Raw genomic sequence first — 20,820 nt, 5'->3', positions numbered from 1 at the left:
CAGTTGTGAGCACCCCCTCCATTGTCGATGGCTTTGCGTACATCATTGCACAGCAGTGTTGCGTTCTACCGAGGAAATCTTTTCTCGTGCGCAGAACCAAATCCTTACATTTACTCCACAATTTTTTATTTTTTTGTAGCTTGCATGCTCATTAGAGCGTACAGTTTTGAAAAAAAGAGAAATAGTCCTCGTCTCAGTTGTCAACAGCTATCTGGGCAGTAGCGCAAACCTTGGGCAAGTTTATAGACAGCGGCTCGCGTTTAAAATTGTGTTCAACCTTTACGATGCGTTGCGTTGAGCGTTTAAAGCCATTCGCGATTGTTTTTGTAAAATGCTGCATGCATGTGCGCAACGCGTGGACAAGCAGGCCAAACTATACTGAAGAGTCACGCAGAGCACTTTCCAGTGCAGGGGTCGGCAAATTGCAGTTGCGAGGCGCCTGCGGTAACTCTTTACGAACTGCTACTCGATGCTAATTACGAAGAACTCGCCGTCTCTCGTACTCACATCGCATTTTGGCTCTTGAAATATTGAGGGTGTTTTTTTTACCGAATTTTAAATAAAAAATGTCTCTCTTTCATGGGACCTCCTTTGCCAGTAACCAAAATATACTAATAGGGATTTTCCCCTTTTTTCTGGCAACAAAACTGATACCTTTTGCAAGAAATCATGCTTACATGAACCACAATACTTGCAGTCAAATGCAAACAAAAAACAATACTCTGATAATGTATGCACTGTCTTTGAAGCTGTCTCTGATGTGGACCAATCAGTTTCAAAGACAATGCATAAATGATCAGAGTATTGTTTTTTTGTTTGCATTTGACTGCAAGTATTGTGGTTAATGTAAGCATGATTCCTTGCAAAAAGGTGTCAGTTTTGTTGCCAGAAAAAAGGGGAAAATCCCTATTAGTATGTCTCTCCTTGTTATTTTGGATGCCCACGCCGGGTCGAGTGGAACTAGAGACGGTGCTCCGTCGGAGTTGAGGGTACGGAGGAACCTTCCGGCAGCACGCGAGCAGGAATCTTGCAGGGCTGCACCTTTACCTTTAACAATACAATTCATGCAACGACAACAACAACAACAACAACAACAAAACCACACAGGTCTGAGAAGACAAACGCATTTCATATTTGCTGCTTTATTGAGGCGAAGTAATGCCAACGACGCTCGCGTGCGAAAGTGGAAAAAAGGTAAGGCTGCCAACACTCGCGTGAAAATCTACGGAGGCGTTTCTGTGCGAAAGCCAAGGCCTGCCACAACTTGTTCATGTTCTTAAGGGCGACGCTCCTCGCGCTACAGAAAAATATTGCCACGTCTAGATCTTACCGGAAAATATAAGGATGACTGCTAAACCGATGCAGAGCATCCATCTCTTTGCTGGGTAAATAGCAACTAAGAAGCGATCATCCGCAATGATTAAAAGTCCCGTCACGTTACGCAGTGCGGCGTTGTACACAATCGGAGAGGGCAGCTCTTCGATGCGCGACGCCAGCGTCCGTTCAAGATAACGACACAAACGACGATGACTGAGATCGCACGGTAGCATTCCTGCAAGGGCAACCCACAGGATTTTGTCCACGAAGCAAACGAGGCAGGGTTTTCATGAGCGCGCCCGACACGACAAAGACTTCGAGAACGTGAACACTAATGCCGACATATAAATTCGCAAGCTTCGCTGATGTCAGCACGGAACGTCTACGAGACCCTTCACCCCTCTTCCTCCAGTGTCAGCGTTTAGGAGAAATCACCACCTGAGAAGAGAAGCGCAAAATTTGTTTTATTGAGCTACTGCTCAGCATGACTGTGTTTTTTTTGTACAATTAGAAATTAACGCGCGCTACATTTATAACACTTGCACGCGATTAGAAATGTATTGTGTAAAACCGAGTGCAAATGCGATGCACGTTATTCAGCCCGCTGAGTAACGTAAAAAAATAAATAAACTATTCCAGTGCACGCGATGGAAGCGTGTTAATGTCACTCCGATATTTATAATCTTATACCCTATGAATGGCCTTAATAGTGCCGAATGAGAGTCATTAAATATACGTGGATATTTTTCGAGGTGTCGGCAGGCCATGTCCTCAATGATACAGATTATGGTAAACAATGCAGTGCGCATGCACTATTAACAGTAGGGGGTGACCCATTTATAGATACGGCACTACAATCATATGGATAAATTCCAGGGAAAAAAAATATACCAATCCTCTACACGTCTCAAACCAATCTCAATAGACGGATGTAACGTTTTAACACTCTCGCCATGCACTATTTTTCCAACAAAGCTTACCGAAATGAGCAATGTGTTAGGCCAACCGTGCGAATCGCACCCCCGATTATTATAGGTTGGCTACGTACGGTGCGAAAGAAGTTCAACATAGAGACATACAAGCTGAGGTCACTGATGTTATATCTAAATAAGAGGGCCATTAGAAATCAGTGGGGTATCCTTACATCGATCACTGTGTATAATTAGAAAGTCATCGTACCTAAACTAGAAGCGGGAGGACCAGGCCTTAACCACAACAACCTTACCAATCTCACTATGGGAACCTCATTTACCAGTAAAAATATGATAATTGTTTTTTTACCCTTCTATCTGGCAACAAAACTGACACCTTTTTACAAGGAGTCATGTTTGCATAGACTGCAGGTATTGCAAAAAAACAATTAACCTTACCAATCCTTACCTACAATGAACTCCATACACGCACACTCTTTGGATCACGTAGGTAGAAAAAAAAATAGATCACGACGTTTCGATCACAACACAAGCAATCGTCATCAGGTGGAAGAGCAGCCTGCATCAGCAGCTTCCCTCCTCTTGCTTACGCCTGATGACGATAACTTGCGTTGCGATCGAAACGTCGTCATCTATTATTTTTCCGACCTACGTGACTTTACCGAAAGAACCAAAGAGTATGGATTCCTGCAGTCACGAAAGCTTCAAATCAATGTTGCATACACCCACTCACTCTCCGCACTCCCACTTCCCCCTCTGCCTCCTCCACATCCCCACCCCCCTGCTTCCGTGCCCCATCATCAAACACGTCCACCCTGCGGGCTGCGGTTGACGTATTCCCTGTGCAACAGAGGTCGCAACCGGGTACCCGATACCCGTACCCTACCCTGGTGCGGCCGGGTACGGGTAGACCGTGAGTCACTGGTGAGTAACTGTTTGTTACTAATTTCCCAACGTCTTGTCTCTTCTCACAATTCAAGTTCCTAGAATCAACCCACCCGCGCCTGCAACATGGCTTCATCCCAGAGGTCGCAATCAGGTACCCGATACCCGTACCGTACCCGGCCGGGTACGGGTAGGGTACGGGTACGGCCGGGTACAGGTACCCGTTTGCGACCCTGGTGCGGCCGGGTACAGGTACGGGTAAGGAATCAAAACCCGTTTGCGACCTCTGCTGTGCAGCCTGAACAAGCGGGCAAGGCGATGTGACCCCCCCCCCCCCCCCACCGTGGCTACCATCGTGGCCGACGCTGGCCTCACCCTGGCAGCTGCTACACTCGCAGCTGTGGATAACGGGCAGCACGACGGGCTCGCTCTCCCCGTTGGCGCACTCCAGGCGCAGGAACTGCACCGGCCGCTGGGGGTCGAGCCGGTAGCTGCAGCACTCGCACTCGGCCTCGATGTACGGCTCCTGCGTCGCGCAAAAGGGGTGCAAGGTCACGAGCGTTCGGAAGACGATGCGTGGCGTGTCATCGTGGCGAGGTGTTAACTACCTCGCCTGGTTGTGCAGGAGGTCGTGGGTTCGATCCCGACCCTGACGCCTGCTGCTGTATATTTGGAGTTTGGATGTCTCTTTCTCATCATCATCACGGTGGCTAGATGTTAACTACCTCGCCTGGTTGTGCAGGAGGTCGTGGGTTCGATCCCGACCCTGACGCCTGCTCTGTCTATTTGGAGTTTGGATGTCTCTTTCTCATCATCATCGCGGTGGCTAGGAGATGTTAACTACCTCGCCTGGTTGTGCAGGAGGTCGTGGGTTCGATCCAGACCCTGACGCCTGCTCTGTCTATTTGGAGTTTGGATGTCTCTTTCTCATCATCATCGCGGTGGCTAGGAGATGTTAACTACCTCGCCTGGTTGTGCAGGAGGTCGTGGGTTCGATCCCGACCCTGACGCCTGCTCTGTCTATTTGGAGTTTGGATGTCTCTTTCTCATCATCATCGCGGTGGCTAGGAGATGTTAACTATCTCGCCTGGTGTGCAGGAGGTTGTGGGTTCGATCCCGACCCTGACGCCTGCTCTGTCTATTTGGAGTTTGGATGTCTCTTTCTCATCATCATCGCGGTGGCTAGGAGATGTTAACTACCTCGCCTGGTTGTGCAGGTCGTGGGTTCGATCCCGACCCTGACGCCTGCTCTGTCTATTTGGAGTTTGGATATCTCTTTCTCATCATCATCGCGGTGGCTAGGAGATGTTAATTACCTCGCCTGGTTGTGCAGGAGGTCGTGGGTTCGATCCAGACCCTGACGCCTGCTGTGTATATTTGGAGTTTGGATGCCTCTCCTCGTGGTCGCGTGTATTTTTCTCAGGGTCCTCCGGTTTTTCACTCCACATGTAAAAACGTGCGTTTAGAGTATTTTCCGCATGATAAGCCACTTTATTGCGCTATTATTTACGGCGAGGTCGCTTCTAAAGAAGAGCTATATAGCTAAGTGGGACTTACCTGGTAACATACAAATAGTTTAGTTTTCATTAAATTTCACATAGATTGCACTTCCTGGCAGAGTACAGCAACCAATGACAGAAACAATTTATTCAGACTACAAGAAATTAAAAATCACAAAGCCAACACCAAAACCTTCGTCGTTTCTGAAGCAAAACAAGAATAATCAAACTGCATCATTTCTTCAAGTGGGGCCATTGATCATCTCTCTACCTCTGCAGACCTGGGACCCTGGTACTCATTCCACATTCCAAAGATTAGTGCAAGTCTATCCCGAGGACAATCATTGTCGACCTTTCACAAAGTGGTACCTATTTTATACATGCTGTACTCTGCTTGCGTACATGGATGCCTGTAGATATCTGTCTGAAGAGCAAATAGGCTTATGTGCTAAATATATAAATAATGCCATCCAAAATAGAGGGGTTTTTGGGTTATGTAGGTAACAAATAATAAAAATGATAACTAAATTACATCACAAATTAAATAAATAAAACAACAAATTAGAACAACTACATTTAATCACGACGTTTCAGAAGCAACACAAGCCTCCGGAGGCTTATGATTTAATTTAGTTGTTTTCATTTTTATTATTTTTTACCTACGTGACTTTACCGAAAAAACCAAAGAATATGGATCCTTGCAGTCACAAAAAACTTCAAATCTAGAATTTATTTGGGTTAGATCGCGTAAATATAATTATGCCGTTAACTCCACCACTACCCGACACAGCCAATTAGTAAGGTTTGTCACGTGAACAAAACATGCCAATTCGTTACTAGTGTAATAAAAGGACTCAGACGCTTCTCTCTGACTCCGTGTCCTTTATTTGGGGTTCGCGTTCTCCTTCCCTCACGGCACTCCTCCTGAGACTCTCTGCCTGGCAGCTCCACATCTGCCTTCGCTCCCGTAGCCTTCCGCGCTCCTGCAGCTCCGCTGCAGGCTCTTGGTGCAGCCCTCTGGCTGCTCTCACAGCAGCTCCATCGCTGCTCCCTGTTCCTCCGTGCGTGGCGATCTCGCCACCTCCCAACGTCAGCCCTTCGTGGCCTCTGTGGCTATCTCGCCATCTCCTACCTCAGCCCTTCGTGGCCTCTGTGGCTATCTCGCCACTTCCTACCTCAGCCCTTCGTGGCCTCTGTGGCTATCTCGCCACTCCAACCTCAATCCTCCACTCTCTCTTCCACCCCGCTGGCTGGCGCCGTCATGAGCCCCTCAGCCACCAGGCTGAGGCACGGCGACCACCCAACGTGTTCACCACCCTTCACTCCCCCGACTGACCAGATAGCTTCCTGTCTCCCCGCTATAACTTCTCCCCCACGTGACCCTGACTCCTCCCTCTCGGATCGTCATATCCGCCCCGCCCATTTACGCCCGCATTACACTAGTACAGCACACCAGTGCTGCGTTGGAGAGTAAACCATAGAAAATAACGTAATGTTATTTATGTATGGAGATAGAGAACAGAATTCTGGTCATGTACACCCGTGAAACTCGGCACGTGGGCCAGGATTTCAAAGGGCGTCATGTAACAGTGACACCTGACTCAATTATTCCAAAACCTTTCATGTTCGTAACTTTTAAAGGCACTAGATTTGCATGTCTGCAAAAGAAAACATCAAAATAAACAACACATCCATTCGGCACGAAGTGAATCACATCCTTGCCCAATCGTTTTGAGTGTAATATTTTTCAGAACATTGGGTCAATTAAAGTCAGTACAAAGTCTTAGGGGATGGGGGGGGGGGAGATTGGAGGCCTGGGGTGCCGAGATAATTAAAACCTTTAACATCTTACGTTTTTTTTTTTTACGTGTGCAATATCTCACACGTTTTTCACGTGGGATGTTTCTGGACGATATATTTTGACACGGCGACTGGATATCCTTTGGTACAATTTGATTTTTTTGTGCGGTGTCACCCAGGCGTACCTGGCAAGGCACTTACTTCTCATTGAGCTCACGGTGGGTTAAATAAAGGCAAACGATGGACCATTTGTAAGCAATAGTCAACATACTCCCACATGTTTTTTTTCTCTTGGGTAAAAAAAATATCTACAGACATATATAATAAATATATAATAAATATCTGAATCGTAATAAAAATCGTACCATTCAATTAGGGTGTCTTTGCAGAGCAATGAGCGGTGCTTGCACATGGAAAGCACTGGCATTGCGATAACGATGTGACCATCGATTGATGTTATTCCAGTACAGGTGCCCATCAGGGAAAGACAGAGGTTGGCCAATATGTGAAATTGATCATTAAAAATGTATGCTTGCTGACAATTTCCACCCCGTGAATGTCCGGTGAGCCGTGTCTGGTTTATTGCACAGTGTGCAGAGTACACCGACGCATAGCGGGGAGCAATTTATTCAGAAGAAATGGCGAAGGCAACGCCAGACGTACCTTCGTTTTCTTTTAGGGTTAATAAACGACAGCCACCATAACCGGCAGCCATTTTGAAAATGTACTGTCGGTTCAGAAGGTCATGAACCAGAAATCGATTACTCTTTGGTTCTTTCGGTAAAGTCACGTATAAAGATTTAAAGATGTATCTTTATACGTGACTTTACCGAAAGAACCAAAGAGTAATTCCTGCAGTCACGAAAGCTCCAAATTAAGACAGAAATCGATTGTTGAGTCTGTTTCAGGGGGGCATACCCACACTTTACCCCACGACCGCACGAGACCCGCCGGTCGACTCAACTGTAGGTGAACACGACGCGTCTGGGGGTGATTAAAACTATTTTTTATTTGCACCGTTGTATTCTTGGATCTTTCGGTAAAGTCACATAGGTAGGCTCAAAGAAAATAACAAAAAGAAAAAAAAAACGACGACGTTTCGATCGCAACACAAGCGATCGTCTTCAGGAAAAGGGGGGTTAGTTTCCAAGGCAAACTGTTTATAAGGGGTTTGAAATGGGCATAGCCCAAATGTCAGCAGCCAATGATAATGTAAGTGGTGGGCAGCCAACCCAACGGTGGATGGTTTTCCACCAATCAAAGGGCTGCCAGGTGAAAATTAGCATGTTAATGAGAGACTAGCATGTTAATGGCAGGTAGGATGAGAACATCACAGCCAGTTATGACTTAAACTTGTTGATAACGTCCTTCCAATTATTGCTCAGTTTGTACCCATCTTCTCGGTTGAAATTGTGTCTGTGTCTATATATCTGGATGGCTTCATGAACGAATCTTTGTTGATAGCCAGTGGGCTTGCAAAGTACCTTCGTCTGAGATAAATCAATTTCGTGTGAGCCCACCGCGTTAAAACAATGATCAGCCACGGCCTAGGTATTGGTTTCGTAGTTTTCGTCGTAGTTTTTTGTTATTTCTTGTTATTTTCTTTTGAACCTATCTACGTGACTTTACCGAAAGACCTACGAATATGAATTCCTGCAGTCACGAAAGCCTTAGGTCAAGATTTGCACCGTTGTTTCAAGTGCCGGACAGGCGAGATGGAATGGAACCGGTGACCCTCTGCAGTTCCAGTCCGGCTCGCTGACCATTACACAACTGTGGCAGCTGCAATCAGATCGCAGTTAAAAAGGTGATACCGAAATGCTTATTGCCAGAAATATATTTCTATACTGTACTGTGTGTGCAGCAAACCGGTAATCAGTTCTTTTAGCAGCAACGTTTTCGTGGTTACTGGTATTGAATAGACGATTTAACGGCCTTAGTTTGCTTTTTTCGTTGTTCCACGAAGTGGTGACAAATCAACAAGTAAATATATAGAAAAATTTGTGTAGTCTCTTACTCTTCATTGCATCAGGGTTGAATATTTTCCTGATCATCCACAGTCCGGCCAGATGGAGAGGTGGTTATAGAATGCCCAACTCACGTTCATAAAGTCATTCGTACAATGTGTCATTTCCACCACCATTTCAGGACTCCGATTGGAGAAAGAGTCTCGCTTCCATCCTTGTTTGAGGATATACATGCTTATTTTGAATGCTAAAGTTTTCACAGACCACCTTGAAGTGAGTTGTGCTCGCACGTTGTCGTTAGAGTTGTAAACGGCAATCATTTCAAGGTATTATACCGATTGGTTTATGGGGGCGAGAAAGGCACACGGTGATTATCAGCCAAGGGCTGCTAATCGATTGACACTGATGCATAATCGTCGTGCAACAGGCGCTGTAGGATTTGGAAGTGCGCAGGTCAATTTAAATCGCATCACCTTCTTCTCATGTGTAACAATGACAGCTACCAGATGCCTGAGTATTTAATACTAGGGGATGAGCTTTTCATTCTGTCCAAGTTGGCACTGGCCGCAACCCCCTCCACCCGCACCACCTCCCTTCCCAACACACACCGCAATTCTCGCCATGCTATCTTCATGGAAAAAAAAACACAAAGATGGATCAGTCCGCAAATTAGCTGTCATGTACAGGCAGCCACTGATTTAATGAACATCACATTCACGTCACCCCTTTTGTGAAGGAGTCACTTCACAAGGCGCCTTACACGTGACATGAGAAGGATGTTGGGAGAGAAGCAGAGAAAGCAGAGAAAGGAAGGTTGGTGCTTAACAACTTGATGGAAAGGGGTTGGGGGGGGGGCGTTATGGAGACAGCTCAAGATCGGACAGGATGAAGGGAATTTGAACCAAAGGCCTGGCAGTGAGCAGAGAACGGTGCATTACGGGCAGCCGTCACCCCTCTGATGCGCGGGAGTCTGGCTGATGCGCTTTCATCCTCCCGTGACGAGGCCGAGAGGGATAGCGCGCATGCGGTATGACGTTCACCTGTGGTATGACGACGGTGCGCGACGGACACCTCCCCCGGCAGTAGCTCACTTCCACGCCCGCGATGTGGCACAGGCCTTTGGTGATGTTACGCACTTCTGTGTAGCGCTGGCACACGTCCGCCTGCTCATCTGCGTGTGGTCGGGCGAGCCAAAGTGGGATGCCAACCAATAAGTGAGCAACCCTGGCACAAGATCGAGCAGGCTGTCACGCTGAAGCCACTGTTGCTGCTGCAACTGCCAAGCGAGTGAACTAATTAACTGATTGAATAATGTAAAGGGGGTAATTGAATAGAAGTGCATTATCCTATCCTGTAACCTTCAACTGCTGTGATGTGAAGTGCCTTTGACAAGATCAGTATGGATGGATGTGGATATATCATACGCACATACTGCGTGAAGAAGAGGGTGCGTTGTCATTTCGGTATTGTGAGACCGACAAAAGCCTAAATATGCATGGCAAATACTACTGTTATTGTAATATTAAAATAATAATTAATAATTCAGTCGAATATTGAATTCAGCAAATGCGACAGAAAATTGTTAAAGTGATGGATAAATCGTACTCGGCATTTAAGTACACACATTACGGTAAACTAAATAACAAACCATAAATCACTTAACTTCTTAAAGCCGTCTCAATTAACATAATATACAGACCCATGTAAATGAAGTTGCATTGCCATGACGGTTTGTCAGTTGCTGCACGAGTGGCTGGAGACGCTATGATTTTTCACAATATCTTTAATCTCACGTAGGCCTCTACGGCATTAACCGCTGATGGAGTGAGGTGCCATCTGAGGCTCCATCCAGCCAAATATGAGACGGGATGTAACAATCAAGGGCGACATTTACACGACATCAAAATTCGGTTTGCCAGCGTTAGGAAATTGCCGTCCAACTAAATAATGTCACGTGCACACATCTGTGCAGCAATCAAATAAGACGCGGAAAAAATCGCTGCGTCAGTCTTTTGGCGAAAACAGCATCTACGGCTGCACATTTATCCCCCCCCCCCCCCGAGACCAGAAGCGATGTGAGCGAACATCACAATGAAATTGGCGATACTTTTTCTGCGGCAGCCCCTACTAGATAAGGCGATGATGATACACAGCAGTGTGGAGGGCGTGCATCAGAACCTACCGATCACCTCCTTCCTGCACACAGGGCAGCAGCTACCCGGTTCCTCCACCTTCACTTCTCCCTAGGTAGGAGAGAAACAGCAGACGTTATTTCTACAACGTTTTATTTTTATTTCTGTCAGTACCGCATCATGTCGATCAGCATAATAATATGAGAACATGATCATTGTTTTTTTACCCTTTTATCTGGCAACAAAACTGACACCTTTTTTTACAAGGAGTCATGCTTGCATTGACCACAATACCTGCGGTCGGAATGCAAACAAAAAACACGACTCTGATAATGTATGCACTGTCCTTGAAGTTGATTGGTCCACACTCGAGACAGCTTTTCTTAGAGCCTAGTCTCACATGGTGTTGGACCAGATGACGCCAAAAGGACAGTGCATACATTATCAGAGTTGTGTTTTTTGTTTGCATTCCGACCGCAGGTATTGTGATCAATGCAAACATGACTCCTTGTAAAAAAAAAGGTGTCAGTTTTGTTGCCAGATAAAAGGGTAAAAAAACAATCATCATATTTTTCTACTGGCAAACGAGGTTCCAATGGTGAATATGAGAACAGTTTCTAACGCGAGCACGTATTTTTTGCGAATCGGATGCATTGTTCGATCGAGAACTCGGAGGTGTACAGCGAGAGCTTAAAGTTTCTCATATGCCGGCCTGGACAGGTGAGAACCCTGAACAGGTCAAAAACCCTTGGATAGGTGAGAGGCCTGGACAGGTGAGAACCCTGAACAGGTCAGAAACCCTTGGATAGGTGAGAGGCCTGGACAGGTGAGAACCCTGAACAGGTCAGAAACCCTTGGATAGGTGAGAGGCCTGGACAGGTGAGAACCCTGAACAGGTCAGAAACCCTGGATAGGTGAGAGGCCTGGACAGGTGAGAGGCCTTGATGCTTCGTGTGTGCAGTGGGGAGAGCGCCGTGGGTCGGAATCAAACCGATTTCACAGCGCGGTGCACAAACAACTACAGCTACACACCCCAGACAGCGAGAAAAAAGGATCACAAATTCTCAGAATATATTTCCTTGTGCACACATTAAACATTTACATCTTATTTGATCCAAGCTACATTGGCTACAGCTAAATATTCTCTGCAGCAGTGGTGTGCAGGTTTCTTCCATGCGCTGGGAGGTGTTTCAAAGACAACTAAAAATCAAGGCAGCCATAACACAGACGTGCACGCCATTGCATATCAACCTACTTTTTTCAATTACGTACTTGGTGCTGGCATATCAAGGCTGTCCTACCGCGCGATAAAAAATACGCGTGTTTATAAACTCGCAAACAAAGTGCTGCTATGAGACAAACTTCACAGCGATAAACTCCGCGTTCTCCTGACACGGTTGTCTGGCTAGACCACCTAAATGTGAAATTGTGTTCGTTGTTTTGCCATCTACATCGGCAGTGCGAAAGAAGAAGCTGCTACGACGACGCTTCCAAATTAAAGAAAAAATGCAGATGAAGCGTTGCGCTTTTCTGGCTTCGTGTGTGCGTGTATGCACGTCGAACTTCTTTCGCACCGTACATCGCCAACCGTGCTAGGCGAGCGACGGTGGGGCAGGAAACAGGCGTCGCCGCTCCCACGGGGGTGTGAAATGTGCCGCGGCGAGACGGTGAGTGATACCGGGGAGAAAGAGGTCAGACCTCCAGGCACTGCAGCTTGGGGCAGTCCGCCTTGCAGATCTTCATGCTGTTGATGCAGCGGCATTCGTGGCAGCCCTCCATCCAGCGCTGGCCAGACTAGCGCACGCACGACAACAACGACGACGACGATGATGACCGACAACAGCAAACGCCCGTGTTGGTTGTTGCTGACATCAGCAGGACAGTTGGGACAATATAAAAAATAGGTGAGGAGATGAGGACGTTGGCGAGGTGGGTGGGGTGAGAGGGAGGCAAACGTTGCAAACATTTCACGTCGCGGCGTTCCCTGCCGAGCAGCAGCAGCAGCAGCACCCCCGAAGAGCGCCGACTAATTTGCACGTTTCTACATCGCTGCCGACGCAATTCTCATCCGTTATGCAAAAAATGAAAACGGAGCCCAAGAAAAACAGGAACTAATATAAAAACACAGTTTCATAGGGACACATTTAAAATAAATAATCAAGGCCAGGTCAATGGGTTCATAGATATTTCGTGCGCGAAAAAAACACATTTGCAATTTAATGTGTAGTCAGAGGCAACCCCCCCCCCCGCCCCCTACCCACACCCTTTCATCTATAAACGCACAGTTAATTCTGCATTGCAACGTAATGGCTCCGGGAAAACCTAGAGTCAGGGGGTTAACGAGCGGAATCCCCAAGCAGTCCATTCATGTGGAGCTGATTCCAGTAAACCCCACAGATTTACCGAGCGTAAAGAATAGCAGAAACACTGCAGCCGTTTCTGGCGAAGCAGCATTTATGGCCCGATTGCACGTTTTCTCTTTAGATTATTTAATATTCCTGCACATATTATCTGCTGCTCACAAAATAATAAGAATTCGAACAATTTGTATTCATTTGTCGATGCACTACTGGATGACGGACTCCCCACGCCTTCTTAGTTGAGTTGGTCGTATGACCATACTTCACCACGCCGGTTGAGTGCGGGTTAAGGAAGCAGGCGACCGGGACCCGTCAGTTATTGCTCGCCATTGATATTAGCCGTGGCCGGGAATCAAACTCGGGTCGCCGGCTTCATCACGCAGTGCGCCAACTGCTGCTTCACGCCAAGAAGCAGTAGAACTACCACTTTTCTCTTTAGAATACTGCTTCACGTCCTCCTGGGCATGTATGAAAAAGAGCTCCTTTAAATTTCGATTTAAAGCTTTCGTGACTGCAGGGATTCATCTTCTTGGTTCTTTCGGTAAAGTCACGTAGAAGGGAAATAATAAAATAATAAAAATAAAACATAATAAAATAAATAATAACAGCGTCCACATATTCAGACGCTGTCTTTCCGACAGACCTGTTCTTCACCTGAGGACGGCAGCTTGCGTTGTGGCCGAAACGTCGTGAGAATTATTTTATTATGTTTTATTTTTATTATTTTATTATTTCCCTTCTACGTGACTTTACCGAAAAAACCAAGGAGAAGAGGTCCTTTGCTCATCGGATTTCTCCTGGATAAATCAAGATTTCGATTGTGAAGATAAATATGTATAAACGTGTGTCTCAGCTCGTTGCAGTACTTCCACATGCGCGCGGTAAGCATTCCCGTTTTTTTTCTCTGACCCAGGCCGCATTCGCTACAGCGAGAGCAGCTGTGGTGAACAGATTCGCTCACTGCAGCGGCAGAATACAATTACACAGCACTGCTGTCTCGACGGGGTTTGTGGCCAACAGCACGCCCGGCCGCCTTTGTCTCCCTAGTTACGTACCAGGTACTCATTTGAGGCTGAGTCGACCTAGGGGAGGCCCAGGACCAGTTCAGATAATCGTCAACGGTGTTGTCCATGAGTGGAAATCAAACTCGGGTCACCGGGTTCGTAGCGCAGCGCGCTATACGTTACACTATCGCTCCCATTTCTCCACATATACACATCCATATGTGTTGCTACTATTTTGAAAAAAAAAACAATTCAGTGAGTTTATTAACAAAAATAACAAATCTGGCTGCAGCCTGATGATTCCGGTTGTAATTACTGGCGAAATGTCGTACTCAGATTGTAAATGTTGCGGCTTTGCTCTCCAACACACCAGTGTGCTGTACTAATGGTGAATTGGCAAGTTCTGAGATTTGATTCTTGGCCATGGTTAACATCGGCGGTGACATCTGAACCGGTCCTGGGTCACCCCCTTCACCAAACTGCACTGACCAGCGTGGTGAAGTTTGGTCAATCAACATTCACGACCTCGACGACAAAGGCGAAGACATCATCCAGCAAGTGGACTAACCAAGGGCTGTATTTGATTAATAATAATATAATGTAAAAAATACATATTATGTTAAACGCAATATATATTAACATCGTGCTTAGTTGCATTGTAATCTACTTCTGAACATTAATGCAACGCACAGGGGCATAGTACAATTACACGGCTAACTCAAAATATGTTGTTCTGGCATTAGAGACTGTAATTACCCATGGGCGACATTCACCTGACACGGAAAATATGAAAATTATAAAAAAATTGAAAATATAAGTGAGAAAACTGGCATCACGGCTTTGTTACCGCACCGTAACAGAGTAATTGTTTTCTTGGGTGCGCGGTCGTTTTTTCGGAGACTGATAACCCTTCCAATTTTGTGTTTCCACTCCAAATTATGTGGATATAATGGGGCTCTTTGTGTGGGCTCCTCGCAGACTACGGTTGGTCCCTAATTGATGGGATATGCTGGCCATGAACTTAGGATAACCCCCCGGTCCCAGGTGCCAACCGATGATTAACACACACCGCGACAGCTTTACAGCTCATGAGCTGCAACACTGTGAGGCAATCAGAATATCTCAGCAAGGGGGAAAACGCCGGTTCGGGTTGGGAGGAGAGAGAGAAATGACAATGGAGACAACAGCAAATCCCTGCTGGCTTTGGCCGCTAAATATTGTGAATAACGATCCACAATTTACAAGGGACGGGTGGCCCAAAAAAAAAACCAGCGTAATAATGTCAAAATAATTAAAAACTTGTAATTTTTTTTAAGAGAAATGACAACTCGGAATAAATGCGGACGAGCGGGAAACGAAACCGGCGGCCAAATTCCCTCTGCAAGCTCGGCTGTCCTCTACATATTAACGTGTTCATCAGCCAATATAATGAGTGTTTAAATCCGAACGACATAAGAGAATGGCGCCAAAAAAAGATGTGGCACTACTTAAAGCATATTGGCATAAGACAGAGAGGAAAGTGTCAACAAATGACGAAATGTGCAGTGGACACCTACGGGGCTAATCGTGACGACGATGATCACGATGATGACATCTGGGCAGAAACTGCAGCCACGCGTGCAAGGGGGCAACGCTCTATTCCAAGCAAAATAAACTCTTCATGTTGAGTATAGAGATAGGTCAGCGACCTACTTGCGGTACTGCCCCCCCAACCCCCCCCCTACAGGTACCTTATTGACATGCAAGAGGATATCTCTCATAAGATGGCTCGATCTTTGTCCGATTTACAAACCTTGCCTCCTTGCGATGATACAGTCATTCACGTGGCCGAGTGGAAATAGCGAGGTTCATCTGCTTAATTATTGACTTTATGATCAATGTGTGTTCAATGAGACGTGTCTAAGTAATGAATACATATTTCCTTACAGAAAATAATGAACGACTTCATTATATTGCATTTAGTATTCGAAATCGATGCGAGTTGCATGACACGAAACAATATACGCGACACTTTTCTTAGATTCACTCATGCACACCGCGAAGACTGCGTTGACAAATGATAATTTCCCTTTTGCGCCAACGCAAAGCCATGCATACTGTGTACAGACCCCCTCTGTGTGAACGTTATTCACGACGTTCCCGTGAGCTCACCGTTTTTAATTTCCTCGAAAAATAAGATCAACAGCCAATCCTCGCGAACCTCCGCCCGGCCATGTCCCGAAGTCTCGTTTCTAACGTTGTTTTTTTTTTATTAAACATTTATCCTAACAAGGTCATCCAATTGGCCACGGCTGTCCCTGGTTGCCCCTTCCTTCTGAGAGGGGCCCCTGAAACTCCATCCGCATACTCTAGGGACAATCCAAATTCAGAGCATTTTTCTTTTTCTGAACCAATACGCGAAGTGGCATCTGCTTTCATGCAGGATATACTTTTTGTTGAACAAATGTATATGGTTTTGCTGACGTGCGTGATAAAAAATAAATCTCACAAATGTGTACATTTGTGAAAGAGGAAAAGTTTTGTATATATATAGAACATCCTCATGCATCATGTACAGTATCTGTAACGCTGACAAAACCAATTGTTAAGTATAACAACATTATCAACAAACATTTTATTTGCTTCCAAAATCCAAAGGGTAAGATTCATGTACGCACGATGATGATAATGATATTAACAATCTTTTGACTTAAAACTTTCGTGACTGTAGGAATTCATATTCTTTGGTTCTTTCGGTAAAGTCACGTAGATAGGTCGTCATCCTCCTGATGGCGATTGCTTGTGTTGTGATCGAAACGTCGTATGTTCATTTTATTTACTTTTTATTTTTTCGTTTACTCAGGAAATATTTTTCTGGTCTCGAGACTTCCCTCTGGCGTTCGTGTTATGGATCTGTCCAATTATTTTTTTGAGTGTTGTGCACGAGCGAGCAATATGTAGAATACCAGGAGAAAACCCCAAATGTTTGAGGGGTAATGTACATCCACAGCCAGCTTGCTGCCCTGTCTACAGAAGGCATTTGCTGTCTCTGCATGTGAGTGTTTCACCACACACGATCGCAAAACAATCCACCAACCCCATCACCAAAGTGCCGGATTATGCTGTAGTTGTGCTCTACCGCATGTTTACATGAATTCGAACTAAGTTTTAATAATTTAACGCTGCTTTTAACGAGTTGCCCAATCGTGCCGCATTAGTGAATTTTGCCTCAAATGCTCCTTGCCAAGCCTTAACCCCCACCCCTCCCCCAACAGAGCTGTCAGGGACTCCAACAGCTTTACTTTAACATTTGGCGCGAAGAAAACGCAACACAATCAATAGCGCGGAGAAAACTCCACGAGGCACGCCGACAACGTCGAGATGCATCGGTGGCCGACTGGGGCCAATCGATAGGCGACGGCAAGGCCGTAATTATGATGCATATAATATATATTATATATATTGGGGGGACACATCCCCCCCGAATATTCAAATATGCTCAAAATGTCCCCCCTCAATGTATTGCTATAAAAAAATAATTGCTATGCTATGTAAAAAAAATTTTTGCTAAAGCTTGGCCACAATATCTGGACTTGTCTTCAAATAAATCAATGCATAGATTTCTGTTCATATGATTGTGGTTATGGTTGGACTTTATGAACCCTTAATCTCTACCATTACGAACAATGAAAGAAAAAATGGTATAAAAAGTAAAAACAGAGCAATGTAATACAATAGACTATTAGACATTGTAAAAAAAAAATCCATCCCATGTGTAAGTGAATTAATTAATATTTTAGGCAGGAAATTCTTTTCAAATTTAGAATTTTTCTAGGTTGGGACCCCCAGACACCCTGGAAGATTTGGTCCCCCCCAATGCTGACTCCATGGCTACGGCCTCGGGTGACGGGGCACAGTGGTTTAGATTGGGGCAGCGTGCACCGGCAAATAGAGTCGAAGTCGAGAGAGAAAGAATCGGATTCGCTGAATCCGAATCTTTAGGCCAAGATCCAATTTGGGCAGCACCTCCTGCCGCGCTGAGATGTAACGCTGTATTATAATTGGTGACGTGAGCAAAAAAACAAAAAAACTCTAAGTGATTTCTCCGCTCAAATGGGAATAGAGGCCTTGGTGCTCATTGCATGTTTACAGCTCTCTGAGCCAGTGGTGAAAATTCCTAATTCCTATGGCAGGGGTGAGTATATCCGAAGAAAAATCACTGTTGACCTCACCACAAAGTGCTACTCATTTTATGGACCCCGGAGGTATGATGGGCTGAGTAACCCCCAACTAGATTTAGAAATTTCAACCTTCCAATTGCGAGCCGCTCACTCCACCGCTGTGCCACCTGGCAAGATGTTTATGCACGCACTGGAACACTGTTCTGTAGTATATATAATACGTATCAAATGTACCAGAATAAATAATGTTGTATATAATAATCATCATATTTAGCCATGATCAATAAAAATTTGGATGAATTCCACCCCAAGTCGTCGCCATCCTTTGGGCTTCTACGATGCGATAATACAGCCACGAGCTAATTTCATTGCATTATCTCCTAAGCGGAAATGCTCTCGGGCAGTAAAATAATTTGTATCTTAAAAACACTACAATTCCACGTCGTAGCATTATAGAATGACAGTAGAACCCCTCTTAACGCTGGTAATTGGTTCCACGAAACCGTTCGTTAAGTGATTTGGTCATTAAGCGAGTTTATGAAATACACGTTAAAGCCTTCATTCGTTCCGAGAGCAAAGTTACCCCTTTTTCACCCAAAAAAACTACTAAATATTTAAGCAATGGAAATTAATACATAAAGATACTAACAACATTATAAACACATGATATTAAAAGAAGCATGGTTAATCAATGCATCCATTAACATTTACCGTACCCACAACAGCCCGTCGTTAAAAGGGGAATGTTCGGTAAGCGAACACATTGGGCTCTTTGGAGGCCCGTCGTTAATTCGACAACTCGCTAAAAGGGGAGGTCGTTAAGAGGCACTCTACCGCACACAAATGCATAATTGGTTTTCGCTCCGCGCACACCGGCACTTTTTTTCTTCTTGGTTCTTTCGGTAAAGTCACGTAGAATGGAAATAATGAAATAATAAAAATAAAACATTAAATAATTCTCACGACGTTTCGGCCACAACGCAAGCAGCCGTTCTCAGGTGAAGAACAGGTCTGTCGAGAAGACAGAGTCTGAATGACACACCGCAGGCTTGGAGCGTCTATTTAAGCTGGGATGGAGGGGGAAGAGTGCCTTGACAAAAGAATTTGCATATCAATAGGAATTTAGCATATTTATGGGAAATGCAGATATGTGATTAGTACTACTTGTGAAATGCATAGGAGGTGGGCGGGGGGTTTAAAGTCATATGTTTTATTTTTATTATTTTATTACTTCCATTCTACGTGACTTTACCGAAAGAACCAAGGAGACGAATCCCTGCAGTCACGAAAGCTTAAAATCGAAATTTAACCGGCACGTTTGTCCAAACCGCTTTAAACGCCGACCACAAGGCGTGGCACTGGCCGCGCGACTCCCCTACCTGGTAGATGCGCCCGTCGGCGCTGCACTCGCACAGCGCCGGGATGACGCAGCGCCCCGAGGCGTCGCGGTACCGGCCCGGCTCGCACACGCAGCCCTCGCCGCCTCCGGCCGCCGCCCCTGAGCAGTTGCCGAGCTCCGTGGCGAACACCTCGGCGCAGCTCCGCTCGCACCACGGCGCCGACGTGTAGCCGCGCAGCCAGCGCTCGCCCGGCGGGCAGCCTGCGGTTGAGCGGGATTTTTGCACACAGCGTTGGTGTGCGGTGATTTTTTTTCTGCAACGTTTTGCTGTCTTTTCTTGGATTTTCTGTTTGCACTCAGTCACATATTCACTTTAAGATGTTTTGTGGTCGTGTTTTTGTTTTTTGTTTGTTGCGGTTGCACCGGATTCAAGAGCCGAATGGCTCACAGGGCTATACCTAATAAATGAACTTGAAAATAAATGAACTTGAACGACGATCACGACGGCGTCGGTGTGGGGTGGTGTGGGGGGCGGTGTGGGTGGGCGGACATGACGAGTGAGGCGTTAGTGGGGCACCGCGGTGGTTAGGAGATGTTAACTACCTCGCCCGGTATGCAGGAGGTCGTGGGTTCGATCACCAACCCTGACGCCTGCTGCTGTATATTTGGAGTTTGTGTGTCTCTCTCATCATCACGGTGGCTAGGAGATGTTAACTACCTCGCCCGGTATGCAGGAGGTCGTGAGTTTGATCCCCCAACCCGGACACCTGCTGTATATTTGAAGTTTGCGGTGTCTCTCTCTCTCCCAGTGGTTTGCGTGGATTTTTCTCCGCATTTAGAATCAACATCACGTGTCTAGAATTTTTGGCTGCTATAAATTTGCACGTGATGATGAGCCACTTTGTTGATCTATCATTTGTGATGGGCAGGTCGCTTCTAAAAAAAGAGCTGTCTAGCTCAGTGGGTCTTACCTGGTAAAATAAACAAAACAGTTGAATAGTTTTAAGAGTGGAACGAGTGATGAAAAAGGGCTACTCCGTGCAAGGCATCGTTGGCAGGGTGAAGAGTCGCCAATCACCAAAATATATCTCTGACTTTCTTACGCATTGGACACGTTGCGATGCGCGTTGGCTTCCCACGCTTCAGTGAGCATTGTGACGGCACACGTCTCAATGAGCGACTCGGATGCAATGGTGGAAATTACACAGTTCTATGTCGGGGCCAGGCGATCCGTGGTGCCAACACTGTTTTAAGTGGCAACATTGTTGCACTCAATGGAGTTTTATATATTTGTATTGTTTTTTTTTACTTCATTGCTGATGAAAACATCAATCTCCTTTGTGCCAGTGGTCCAACAGTGGCGGCAGCAGCAGGAGTTTGAATCGCCGGCGCAATGTCGTTAGATTTTTTTCCTTCTTTCAGCGC

General features: G+C 45.8%; 1 protein-coding gene across 1 annotated transcript in view; it reads right to left on the bottom strand.

Annotated features, from left to right (window-relative positions):
* Positions 1-1,128: 1,128 nt before the first annotated feature.
* The window catches only part of LOC133345274 (SCO-spondin-like), a 178,995-nt gene continuing 159,303 nt past the window's right edge, over positions 1,129-20,820 (bottom strand). The window contains 6 exon segments of the mRNA XM_061555889.1: positions 1,129-1,755; positions 3,510-3,660; positions 9,441-9,571; positions 10,583-10,643; positions 12,231-12,326; positions 19,436-19,656. Coding sequence (XP_061411873.1) covers positions 1,739-1,755; positions 3,510-3,660; positions 9,441-9,571; positions 10,583-10,643; positions 12,231-12,326; positions 19,436-19,656 — 677 coding nt within the window. The 3' untranslated portion in view covers positions 1,129-1,738.

Source organism: Lethenteron reissneri, chromosome 21, assembly GCF_015708825.2.
Source record: "Lethenteron reissneri isolate LAM-NWPU_2019-01 chromosome 21, ASM1570882v1, whole genome shotgun sequence".
NCBI lineage: Eukaryota > Metazoa > Chordata > Hyperoartia > Petromyzontiformes > Petromyzontidae > Lethenteron > Lethenteron reissneri.
Note: the sequence above shows the minus strand (reverse complement) of the source record. Positions and strands in the feature narration are given on the sequence as shown.